Here is a 13,230-nt window from a genome sequence, read left to right on the forward strand (position 1 = left end):
GCTATGTTTTGGCGTCCGTTCAAGGTGGTTGCTACTTACAGGCCTTCTGGCTTTCTGTAACATGGCGGCCTAGGATGCGGAGCCGTGGCATCTACTGATGATGGGGAGCCGTGTATGAAGTTGGAACAGCTGTTCTCTACTCTTTACAGTTCTTTCTCCAATGGCCTCTGCTCCCACAAAAATGACAACGCTCTCATTTGTCATCCCTAGCTCTGAATGGGATCTGTGAAGCTCTGGCTTTCTCCTCTACTCTCCTGACCTTGGTGGTGATTGCTTTAGTTAGAGTGTCACCGATCAACAGGTGTCTGGCCTGAGCCATGTTCACATCATCTACATCGCGTGGATGTTTTACTAGCCAACCAGCATTCAAGATTGCCAACTGCACCGACAGTAACAACCCCCGATCGTAGGGGGCGCAAGTTCGAAGCAGCTGGTGGCAGTGCTTTACATTTACGATCCCTCCTCTCCCTCCTGAGCTTGTCAGGGGGCGGAGGGGGCGGAAACTCAGGCTCTCAGGGGCATTGTCAGCCCCGCCCCAGGCAGTGGGACAGGCTCTCTTTGGTAAGATGAGACATCTTTGACGGTGTTCTATCTCCTCCTCCGACTCCCCTCCCTAAGCCTACTCTGCTCTCGCTGATAGTCAAGCGACTGGTTTACTGTAGTTTGTCTCTGGTGTGGCTGAGTCGGGAGCTCCAGCACTCTGCTGAAGCAGATAAGGTTTTGGGTCACACACAGTATGGTTTTATCACAGTGACCTAACAATTACGCTTCCCTAGACTGTATATATATGAATGTACATAGGCCTATGCATACATACATACACATCTAGCTTCCATATGCAACAATAAACATAAATCACAAAATAATCCCAACCCCACGGGTCTTGGTTTTCAAAGGCAATTCGGTTCCGTGTCCCACACAGGTTTACCTTAAAAACTAACACAACCATCCACCCTATTTCACGTGGACGGAACCCCCCAGGTCTTTCACAGGCCCTCTTGAAGGAATACTCTGTCCTTCGAGGCTAAACACCCCCCAATCTCTCACAGGCCTTCTTAAGGCCTTCTTAAGGATCCTCTGGTCCCTAGAAGCTAGCACCCCCCGATCTCTCACAGGCCTTCTCAGGGATATTCTGATCCCTAGAAGCTAACCTCCATGTCTCACCTGGGTCTATTCTAGGGAATACTATGGTCCCCAGATTCCAACCTCCTGGTCTCACCCAGGTCTACTCTAGGGAATACTAGATGTCCCTAGATGTCACCCTCCCGGTCTCACCCGGGTCTACTCTAGGGAATACTATGGTCCCCAGATGTCACAAAACATACATATAGAGAAGTGGCCTACTTCAAAAGACAAAATAATGCACGTGCCTTGGCATTACAAACATAAAACATGTAGCTACATACATTTACAGTACATCCAGCACTGGTTCATTTTACGTGTTGAGAGACTATGTGTGGTATACTGAGATTTACTGTTTTATTCATTTTTATGATCGGGATACCGAACCCACTCACCCAGTTGGGTCTGATTGTCTGTCCGGGGTCGTTCAGGTCACAGCTGCACTGCCAGGCGTCTCCCGTGGCTGTAGCTGTTTGCTTTGGCTGACGACCAGTCTTGGACTTGTTAGGGTTCGATGTCCGATCCGGGTCACAGCACCAATTGTTGACTTTTGTTGTCTTTTATTATCTAGTCTAATCTGCGCTACGATCGTTGTTGGTGCCGAGAATATTGTCGTCGTCATTCGTCAGCAACAATCCGATCGTAGCGCAGAGAATGTGAGCCGGAGAATAGCCAGTCTGCGCGCTGGCCTGTGCGCATGCGTGCTGGAGCAAGTGGGGGAGAGGCGTGTAAAGATCATATTACAGAGGCTAAAGACCTCGTATTTGAAAACCAAAACAACAATGGCTCGCGTTGAGGAATCTCAACTGTCGATTCATCCAATCTGATTGATGAAAACAACCGTTTAGCGGCCGAAAATGGATTTTGAGAAACTGCATTCCCGTTGCCCCGTCCGACGCCATTACATGGATATACTGGCTCGCGCTGGATTTTAAATTTCTTCTACAGGCCTCCGAACAACACAAAAGTGATCTCGGTGAGTCAAACTTCTTATAATATGTCGTAAATAAGGTCCAGGTTGTCAAAAACGAGCATTTTCCTTTAATTGGTCACCCAGTTTCTGCAATCAGTTTGACACAGTTAATTCATCTGCAAAACAGACTGTACGTTTCCTTAAAAATAAAAAATAAAATGTTTTGTATCCATGGGATCTCTCCTGTCCGTCTGAAAAAAGGGGGCAGAGAGGAGAGGAAAAAAGGTTGTGGCTAAAGTTAAAAATCAAACATGTTTGTCCTCAACCAGGGATCAAACCCCATATCTCCCACATTGGAGTTGGACACTTGATCCACTACACTTCTGAGAAACTTGAAAGTGTGGGATGTCATAGTGTATATATTTTGGTGTGCTGGGACCACTGCCTCTTGTGGTGGCAACATAGAAATGCAGGTCAACAACAGGACGGTTTACAGCCACGCACAAAAACACATGTGCATGCATAGAGTACGCATACTGTACTGTGCAGTCTCACTCTATTTAGTACAGCCAACCAATAATAATAAACCAACTAATAATAATAAACCAATTACCAGTTATTACAATCTGTTATTGTTGTTTCTTGTGTAGTAACACATTTCAGCTTGTGGTTTTCATTCACCTGGTTCATGGGTCTATTTTAAATCAACACTTTTAGGGTTGTCATCTCCCCACTGTGCCAGACTCCAACCATTCACTGTCGCCAGTAGATGGCGTTCTAGAGATTATGAGCAAAGGAGGGAGGGAGAGAGGAGGAGGGAGGTGAATTTGAGACAGTGGAGGTTAGAGGAGGAGAAAATAGAGAGAGGAAGAATACACAACAAATCAAAAAGGCTCAGTAGGCACTAAAGGACACAAAAGGGCAGCACAACATGGCACAAAAAGGTACAGTATACTGTATACAAGATGTACAAAAGGTTAAAAAAATAATAATAATAATCCGGTTGGACAACAAAAGGGACTAATCACAGTATGTGCACCAAGTATACAAGATATGAAAATTATGCAACAAAGTCAACAATCTCAAGTTGTACCATGTGAGTCAATTCAAGTCAAATCAGGAGTGTGCCATCTTAATGAATAATAAGTCATAACCAATTGAGTGGTACATTTCAAAGTGCATAAGTCCTAGTTGTTTGCCATGTCTCCATCTGTTTCTTGAGTCTTCTGGACTCGGAGTATCTGTTGACACATGGCCAAGAGGTGTTGTCTTTGGCAGGCACTGCACCCTCTGCAAGTTCCTGTAGGTGGTTTAAATATGGATTGTTTGTGGTAGGCGTTCATAGATTCTCAGTGAGAGCCCTGAGCCCTTGTATTATGCAATACCAGGCCAAACCGTACAGACATGTGATGCCTCCTGCAACGGCCTCAAGCATCTGTTCCTCTAGGTCCAATTACAATCGCTGGTTAGGTAGTATCTGTTTGTAGGTGTTCCGTAACCAGGGTGACCAAATATCATGCTGAACTCCTTCTAAAGACATACAGTAGGTGTAACCACACGTAAGGGTGGGCTGCCCTTAATGCCTGTGTATATAGTCAAACGTGTCAGTTGGTGTAAGTATGCTGTTCTCTTAGATTTAGAACCATTTGTTGATAACTTGTTGGCTAAACATGTCAGCAGTCTAGCAAGCTATCAACTAAAACCAAACAAATGTTACCTTAACTAATTGTGTGCGTTGTTCAGAATGTAAACGCCACCAGCAAGATTACCTGGGTTTTATATAGATACTCTATCTCTCATTAAGAGAAGGTGTTCCTTTGCAGCTGGAGATATGTAAATGGATCACTCTGATATAGCATTATTACATCTAGAGAAACTACATAGATGACAATGTAGAACATTATTATGTCTAGAGAAACTATATAGATTATAATGTAGTAGCCTACACTATTATGTCTGTAGAAACTATGAACAGTGGGGACAATCTGAATTATATGAATGGATTTGCATACAGTGTGTGTGTGTGTGTGTGTGTGTGTGTGTGTGTGTGTGTGTTCTTTCTCACGCATGTGTGATCACCATGGAGATAGAATGTATACTTAACCCATTGTGTGCTTTTGCCAGACTAGAAGGAACCAGACAGCAGCTGTACTCTCCAGGGACTGTATATTTGCTGGAGCAGAATGGATACGGATCACTCCAAATCCACTCAGCGAGAAAGCCGGCCCAGAGGAAACACAAGTGTAGCATGCTGCCATGGTTAATAGGACTATGGAAGTGTTTACATTGAAGTCCTATGGGCAGGCAAGATATTGATTGGTTTAGTCTCTCAAATTGATAATTACATTGAAATGAGAGGGACTGGGCTAACGGTACAATGACAGCACTTTGTCACTAGCCAGGGCTTATTGGGGCAGGCTTTTGTGGAGATTAGAGCTATATTGGGAGGGAACATGTGGCCACACATACAGTAGAGGTATATGATTTATGGGTTGGCTATGGAAAAACATGCCAGTCAGTCATTTTGTGTTTATGTACTGTATGATAGACATGGTTTTGCAAATCATTGATAGTCATCGAAGGGTTTGTTAATGAATAGGATGTCAGATCAAAGGATCTTGGTAGTGCTTGGTAATTTTCCCATGCCCCTCCTGTTACCACACACACGTGCGCGCACACATATACACACGCACACAGGCACAAACACACACACACCTGCACACACACACATACACACATCCAATTTGTTCAGGACACACCGACTGAAAAAATATCACTTGTGCCATGAGTCACAATATCCAATCCTTCTTCATGCCTGACTTGGTGTGTGATGTCATACTTGATGATGATGGAATTTTGGAATTCCAACTGTTGGTGGTTTGAGAGTTATTGTCCATTTCAGGGTCATTTCGGGTTGATGAATCATCCTACCGCTTCCCGTGAACAACAACTTCACCACAACATGCCCTGACTGGTCTCTCTTGCTGTGGAGAATGAGATGTCGTAACAAAAAAAGATTGAATTACTGACGTCTGAAAGGTTTGGTGAGATGAGAGGGATTGGTCATACCCAACCCCAAATCAACTTCAGACTTGATAGCATGCTACTGTAGGTGTGAATGAATCAGATAGAAGCGATAAAGGAACAGCTCCACCCATCCCCCAGATGAGCTATTGTAAATGGTAATGGTAAATAGACTGCACTTACATAGTGCTTTCATCTAAAGCGCTTTACAACAGCCTCTCATTCAATCATACATGCACATACCAATGGCGGAAGCTGCCTGCATGGGCTAGCCTGCTCATTGGGAGCAATTTGGGGTTTGGTGCCTTGCCCAAGGACACTTCGACATGTGGACAGGAGGAGCCAGGATTCGAACCGTCAACCCTACAATCACTGGATGACCTGCTCTACCACCTGAGCCACAGCCGGCCCATTGCTCCCTTGACTGGCTATGACACCAATCCAGTCCTCTTAGATCTTCAGGGGCAATCAATGAGTGTCTCCATGTAGAGCTCAGAGGCTGTTCTCAGGTCTGTTCATGTAGAGCTCAGAGGCTGTTCTCAGGTCTGTTCATGTAGAGCTCAGAGGCTGTTCTCAGGTCTGTTCATGTAGAGCTCAGAGGCTGTTCTCAGGTCTGTTCATGTAGAGCTCAGAGGCTGTTCTCAGGTCTGTTCATGTAGAGCTCAGAGGCTGTTCTCAGGTCTGTTCATGTAGAGCTCAGAGGCTGTTCTCAGGTCTGTTCATGTAGAGCTCAGAGGCTGTTCTCAGGTCTGTTCATGTAGAGCTCAGGGGCAGTTCTCAGGTCTGTTCATGTAGAGCTCAGGGGCTGTTGTCTGCATAAAAACTGTTGATCATTCCAAAGCCAGCTCAGCAGCTGTGAATATTGACAGAGAGGGTTGGGCCTTTAAACAAATGGTTCCAAATAACTAGAAAGAGAACAATAAGTAGTGTAAAAACTTGTTATATAAAATAAAGTTTCAAAACACATATGCCTCTTTTATACTTTGTCAACATATTTTCTATCATGGCATCAGGGGGTATTGCTGAGCATGTGCAGGCTTTGAGGCAGAGTAGGGTGGAGAAGCTCTTTCAGAGGGCAGCTCCTGCCTGTGGCTTCTCTGTTTGACTAGGTATGACCTGGGGTCACAAGGCATCTCCCAAAACCAATTTCACCTGCTTTCACAGCAGAGCCCAAGGGGCCCCTGTCGGTGAACCTTCACCAAGACACACCCGATACCGTGATTGATCATATAGGGGTCCTTCTCAGTGTTTACAAAGAAGACAAAAGTTCAAAGAGGCTTTCTTTCTCTAGTTTCATTTGTTTTGTGTGTGCAAGGTGAGACAATATTGCTTACCATTTTTATTATTCTTGGGAGTTAAAATAGCTATTGTAATTTGTATATTGCACTGTATTTTGTTTGCACTGTATTTTGTATTTGCACTGTTTTTGTACTGCATTTGCACTGTCATGTCCTGTCCTGCACCTGTCCTATGTCATCTGCAACAGTACACCTTAACCCTTGTTAAATTCCTAGTATGTGCATACCATATACATATAAAACGGTATTGAATCTTATTGACTTGACAGTTAGACATGCAAAGATAGAATAGGCTATATGACAGTGCACACAGAAGACTGGACAAAGGAAATTGATTCAATCCACTGCTTTTGTTGTTATACTGGCAGCCTTGCCCTAATCCCGCCCCCTCGCGCCTCGCCCCGCCTCCTCTGCTGTGGCCTGCCGTTGCTAGGGGAAGTGACGTCGCCACCTCAGCTCCTTGCCGACCAGCCTCATATGGAGAGAAGCGACGCAACTGGAAACTGGACAGAAAATAGATCAGCAACGTCCTCAAAATCCATCTTCATCCTCGGGCAAACTTTTGGAATTGGCATCGCGAGTAGCAAGAGCAGAAAGTACACACGCTGACCTTCAAAATAAGCCAAGTATTGAGATTTTAAGATATCAGGAGTGATTTAAAACGAGTGGTGAAAGACAGATTGTTGGACTTTAACGTTAAACTGTCTCTGACTGAAGGAACTGGCTGAGAGACACCTCGGGTGACAGAAAGCATCGAAAAAACATTATCTTGAGGGAATTGTATTTAGCTAGCTTATTTCTGTTTGTAGTAACACCCCCTTGGACTTTTTATCAGATATTTTAAGTGCTGGCGAGCTCGCTTGCTAGCCATAAATTTAAGCTACAGTCATGGAATTGAGAGTGGGAAACCGATACAGACTGGGCAGAAAAATTGGAAGTGGCTCATTTGGAGATATTTATCTGGGTAAGTAACCATTGCTAACGTTATCAAAACCATACCTTGTGTTGGGGATATTTTTAACACTAGACCAGGAAGAACCCTGCTTGCTAGCTATCTAGCTAACGTCGCCAGGACTAGATTTGGTGGTTGGCTGCTCACTCAATCGTCAGCTGTTCAGTGTTTGTAGTCTAGCTAAACTGATAGTCTAGATTGTAACGTGAAATTGATAATTTTGTACATTTAGGCTTGATGATATGCAACTTTATGTTAGATATCTAGCTAGCTGCTAGACATTTAATGAACGTTATTTTGGGCGATAGGCAGCTAACGTTAGTCCCCATATAATATCAGGCAGAAGTGGTAGTTTTGGGTCGAGCCATTGTTAAATGACAGTGCAAGCATACGACACATACTCAGCGATACCACGGAGCAGTTAAACATTTTCTGTTTTTATTTACATTTCGTATTGTTGTTGTTATGCTATGTTATAAAATACTCTTGGAATTCCATGCCAGGTGCGAAGTGGCACCTCACAACGTGCTCATCTTAACATTTGGACGAGGACGAGTTCAGAATATTTATTGATGTGCATTGCTCTTGACCACCAAATGACCATTGTGTGTCAGGTAGCCTAAATAGTCTTAAAATGTAATACAAAATACAATTATTAATTTCCATCAACCCTTCCACTAACTTCAGCTAGGTTTGTTATTTTGTGTCCCTGCTCATGTCAAATTGAGGACCCCACAGTAAGCCTGCATGATGAGACATTTTCATTGAGAACATCCAGCTTGTCCTGCTTATTGTGACCTCTGGGAGATGGAGATCGTCAGGGAAATTAGAGGATTGGTCTGATACTTAGGTCTATTTGTCACTAGGCTTACCCATCAAGAGACAGTCAGTCATTGATCACCGTGGAGCAACATCGAAGCAGAGGGAATTTGAATGTTCTTTTGTCCAGTTAATTGATTGATTCTATTCATTCAGCCTCCATTGATTGATTTGGTTCATATTGATGAAAACACAAGGCCGTGTTGGGGACATGTTGTGGCATGAATAAGTTGACATGGACAGGGAATTCAAAGAAGGAACTTTTATTTACTACAAGTGCAGGCACATTGTAATTCTTGGCCCTGCTCCTCTCCACAGATGCTTATCAGTTCATAAGTTCCTGACTAAACAATATAAATGGGAATAATATGAACCTAAACCTAAAAATACAGACAAGTGTAAATGTATAAAAGCCATTGTACAGTGCAAGAGTAAAGTGCTGTGTGCTGGCAGTTGAGGGGAGGGGTGAGATAGTAACGGTAACCTAGCCTGGTACGACCATCCCGTTCTCGCGAGCTCACATTCTGTTTCACTAACGCAGAACGGTCTGGCCTTTGCCTCCTTGAGAGCGATTATCCCAAAATCCAGACCATACCGGGCCAATCAGGGACTGCGTTTTAACTGCTGTTCCGTACCACAGTGGAAAGCAGCCCCTGATTGGTTTGTGTCCCTGCCGCTCGCTAAACAAACATGGCGGTTCCTGAAGCAATGAGTGGTAACGTTAACGTTAGAAGAATAAACGCAACTATAAGTGCAGTTATTGCAGAAATGGACTTAATCACAACACTTAAACAAGGCAAGTACCCCCGCCTGTCTGTCAAGGCAAGTACCCCCGCTCACATAATCGCTCTCTATTGACGTTATTCACACGGCGGCCATTTCGATCTTACGTTACGCTCAAGGTGGGAGAATGCGGAAGTACCATATAGTACAAGTTCGTTATAAAAATAACACTTCAAGATTCGAAATAGTCAAAAATAACATCCAGAATAGACTACTGGAATTACAAACTCATGATTACTGGACTCTGATTGTTTTTCACCGCGGTAGTTTTCACGTTATGAAATACATAGGAGCGCATTAGTCATCAGCTCATTCCCGTCCATATATTTCATAACGTGAAAAACAATGAGTCCGGTAATCATGAGTTTGTAATTACAGTGTGTGTATCTCCTTATCAGCCTACCTCACACTACCTTGCCTTACCATGTGGAAGGACAACAGAGATGGTGAATAGTCCACACCATAAAGACTGAACAGAAATGGTGAGTTGTCTACACTACACCATAAAGGCTGAACAGGGATAGTGAGTAGTCTACACCATAAAGACTGAAGAGATGATAAGTAGTCTACTCTATCATTAACACTGAACATAGATGGTAAGTAGTCAAAACCATAAAGACTGAACACATGGTGAGTCTACATCATCAAGACTGGAAAGAGATGGTGAGTAGTCTACTCTACACCAAGAACAGCTGCGTAGGAGGCAGCAAAGAAAGGAGACGAGGCAAGGATGGAATAGCCTATAATTCAACCTGAATATAATCCAAACTGATGGTAATCTCATCCTATAGCTGAGTGGCTCACTTAGTTTTGGCTTTGTGCAACCCTGGTGGTACATGAGCTAGCTCTTGACACTAGCACAGTGGGTGCACACTGGCTGCCTGGGTCTGAGTGGAGGGCTGAGCTTCAGTCTCCCTCCATATGTTTAGACAGGCACCGTTTGGCTGAAAGCCCAAGCATCTCCAACCAGAAAAATCCAATCTCAGTTCCTTCTGACCTCTTGGTTGGGGGGTTTAGAATGGATTTCCGTTACATAAGCATTTTTCCACCCTATCCCTATCCACCAACATCCCCCTTCGTGCACGCACGCTGCATGTTTCAACAAGACTTACTACACTAAAGACACAGGACATGGATTTGATGTAATATTTACTACTCTGCTATAGACACACACGCACACATAAAGAGTGTGGCCCTTGGGCAAGAGTATTATTATGCAGCTGCTCTCAATTTTCTTTTTCTTCCAAATGGAGTACCTGTCCTGCTGTATTAAATACAAGTTTTGAATGCTGTTATGTTATCACAACCCCTGCCCTGTAGCTTTCCTGCATGTGTGGATGGACTGGTGGATGGATTCACTCCCGGCCCATCCACACTATGTGTCATAGCTGCAGTGATTCGTTATTCGTGTGGCTCGAGGTGGTGACTGTTTTGAGAGCAGCTGGGATCTTTTAAGGTTCTGTGTTCGCTAAGCAATCTGTGTTCTGGGAGGGTGTTTCTTGGTCATTGGTAACAGCCGGTGGTGAGGTCACTGCCTGGCCTGCGTGTCTGTTGGAGTGGGAATCTTCTCGGACAGCTAACAGAAGGCGCAGAGGGAGGAGTGTGCACTGCACGGTGTGAAGAGGTTGTCTGCTTTGGGATGGGCCTAAAGTCTGTTTTTTTGTGATCTGCTGGATAGGTCAATCAAAACCAAGCAGATGTCCCTCTGAGCAAGGTAGAACATGCTAAAGGCTTAATCAGGCTAAATCCACATTGTCCTGAATGTACTGCTGTATAGCAATTGTGTGTGTGTGTGTGTGTGTGTGTGTGTGTGTGTGTGTGTGTGTGTGTGTGTTGGCGTTGCTGCCTCCCTGCACCATGTGTGGTGTGTTTCACTGCGTGATAAATAAAGATGTTTGTTTGTTGTAGCCCTCATATCACTGCACACTTATTATACACTGACCGCACCTCTCTGTTCTTTTCTTTAGCTTATCCTTTTTTTGCACTAGCATTTTGTACTTGCTCTTTGCACTGTCCTGTCTCATCCCTGCACCCTGTCCAGTGTTGTCTCCATGTTATGCACCATGACCGAAAGCAAATTCCTAGTATGTTGAAAAACTACAATGGCAATAAAACTTTATTCTGAATCTGAGTCTTTGATCTGAGACCTGTTGGCTGTAGCCTACTACTATTTTGGTTCTGGCTAAATGCTGTGCTCCATGAATGGTAACCCAAGTTCTCTCCGAGAACCACATCATGCACCAAAGACAGTCCTCTGTTTTAGCGCTGAGAGGACAGTATGCCAGTGTATGATCACAGGAGGATTGTGTGGGTGTAGTGTTTAGTACTAGCCATGGGCTAGTAAAGCTTTCAGAGCTGTGGCTATGAAAATAGTAATGTGACACTGATCAGCTCAGATCTTTCAGAAATTAGTTTCAATCAACGCTAGACAGGCTACTTTGCTTTTCTTATTATCAAGAGCACCAGTGAGAAGTATGTTTTTTTTGTGATTCTGGTTGAGTTTTGTCTTGTTGACTGGTCACATCCCAGCCACGAGTCACCAGTCCAGGCAGGATGTGGAGAGAGTCAGGCCCCATCTGCATACATGTGCTGGGCTCATGTAAAACGAGCTGTAGGGTTGTCCTCAGCACGGGCTGCAGTTTTTACAGTTTGAGTGCAAATGCTCCGTTTGCCTCAGCAGTGCACCTACCTCAAACTCAAACAGTTCTCTCTCCCTCTCGCCAGCTTCCCCATGTCCTCTCTCGCTCCCTCCACCCTGACTCTGATCGCATAACATCGCTAGCAGATCTTTAAAAACATTTCCTGGTGTCGGCCCAACTCCAGTTGAGTTTTCCATGGTGACTAAACAAGAGTTATGCAACAGCCCAGCGTGGTGATTCAGCCCTGTGGGGGTGGGGGGTGGGGGGAAGTGTGGGGCTCATGTTAGGGGCTTATGTTAAGATGTCCAAGCCCGGCCTCCACACCTGGGGAGGCCGTGCCCGCCTGCCATGCACTGATATGTGTTCTGGCCCTGGACCACTCAAGGTGGGCTTTGCACTTAGGTGTGAGACGGTTATTTGTTTACTTGTGCGACGCGTGGCTTCCGCACGCTATTACCCTGCGGCCAGCCGTACCTCCCTACGCCCTGAGCTAACACATGGCCTACCATGTAAGCAACATTTCTTTAACTTTATCTTCTCTACTGATAGTCATATCTCTCCTACGCAGTATTTAGGCCATTTTTATTGCTCTTTAAATGTTCTTATCCAATAGACAAACATTTTCCAGGAGCTTGCTCAATCGTCTTGTTGAGAGAGGTCACAGAATAATTTTTACAGCTCACTTTTTCAGCCCATGGGTGAACTGTTTTTTTTGCTTCCCTCTGGGATATATAGGGTTAGGAGGACCTATGTCCCATCCCCCTATTGCTCTCTGTAAAGCGTACTGTGTTGCTTCTGTGTATGAAATGTGCTGCAGGTCAGGGTTTCCGTTAGAGAAAATCGGTACCGGTCAATGTGTCCGGGAAGATTATACTTTTCCGGACAAACTGGAGAAATTCCGGCCTATTATAAGTGTTTGTCACGGTGATTGGCCGTTGTGTAGTTTATATATGCCATTTATTGTCTCATTTCGCATCTGTATGATTAAATGTGTGATAGGCTGTCATGATTCCATGCGCTAGGCCTATATGTAATTGCACAGCCACAAAAAAAGTCACCTTTGAATTGCGACTGTAGGCTAGAACATTAATGTTTATTTCAATTGCATGAGGATTTGAGGATATAGGCTAATTGGTTTGGGATTCGCGACAGTAATATGTGTTTACTAATTTCTCTTTCCAGTTTTAGCCTACAATTTTTATCAATAAAACAGCGTCATTATAACCACGGACATCGTAGTAGGCTATGAGGATGAGGAGGACATAACTGTTGAGAAACAACTGAAACAACGGGCTGGGCTAAATAAAGAAATGCCACAATGCATGTCTAGATATATAACATTTTTATTTAAAAGTGCAAGAGGTTAGGCAACATGTAGGCGTCTCGTAACATTTTAATTTAAGGCCTACGGCTGCGCTGATTGGAATTCATAGGCTAGGCCTAGACCTGGTCCAGGGCGATATCCTACGTATAACGCCCTGTTACTCTCAATGCAATTTGCCTATTAAAGCGCTTCATCGGCCCGGTCGTCCGACTCTACAGACAAAACCGTTTCGTTACTCACCAAAGTAAACACATCGTTGGAAAGATGAAAGCCTTTTCTCCTAAAGCGCTACAGTTTGTAGTCCCCCACCTTTCAAATAAAGGGCAAATTTGTACACTTAAATGTTTTATATCCAC

General features: G+C 44.2%; 1 protein-coding gene across 2 annotated transcripts in view; it reads left to right on the forward strand.

Annotated features, from left to right (window-relative positions):
* The first annotated feature begins 6,975 nt into the window (after window positions 1-6,975).
* Window positions 6,976-13,230, forward strand: part of LOC311308835 (casein kinase I) — a 41,217-nt gene continuing 34,962 nt past the window's right edge. For both annotated transcript variants that reach the window (XM_084437900.1, XM_084437899.1), the window contains exon 1: window positions 6,976-7,321. In XM_084437900.1, the coding sequence (XP_084294026.1) occupies window positions 7,246-7,321 (76 nt within the window). In that variant the 5' untranslated portion in view covers window positions 6,976-7,245. The remainder of the gene's footprint in view (window positions 7,322-13,230) is intronic.

Source organism: Borostomias antarcticus (genome assembly GCF_949987555.1).
Source record: "Borostomias antarcticus genome assembly, chromosome: 5".
Lineage (NCBI taxonomy): Eukaryota > Metazoa > Chordata > Actinopteri > Stomiiformes > Stomiidae > Borostomias > Borostomias antarcticus.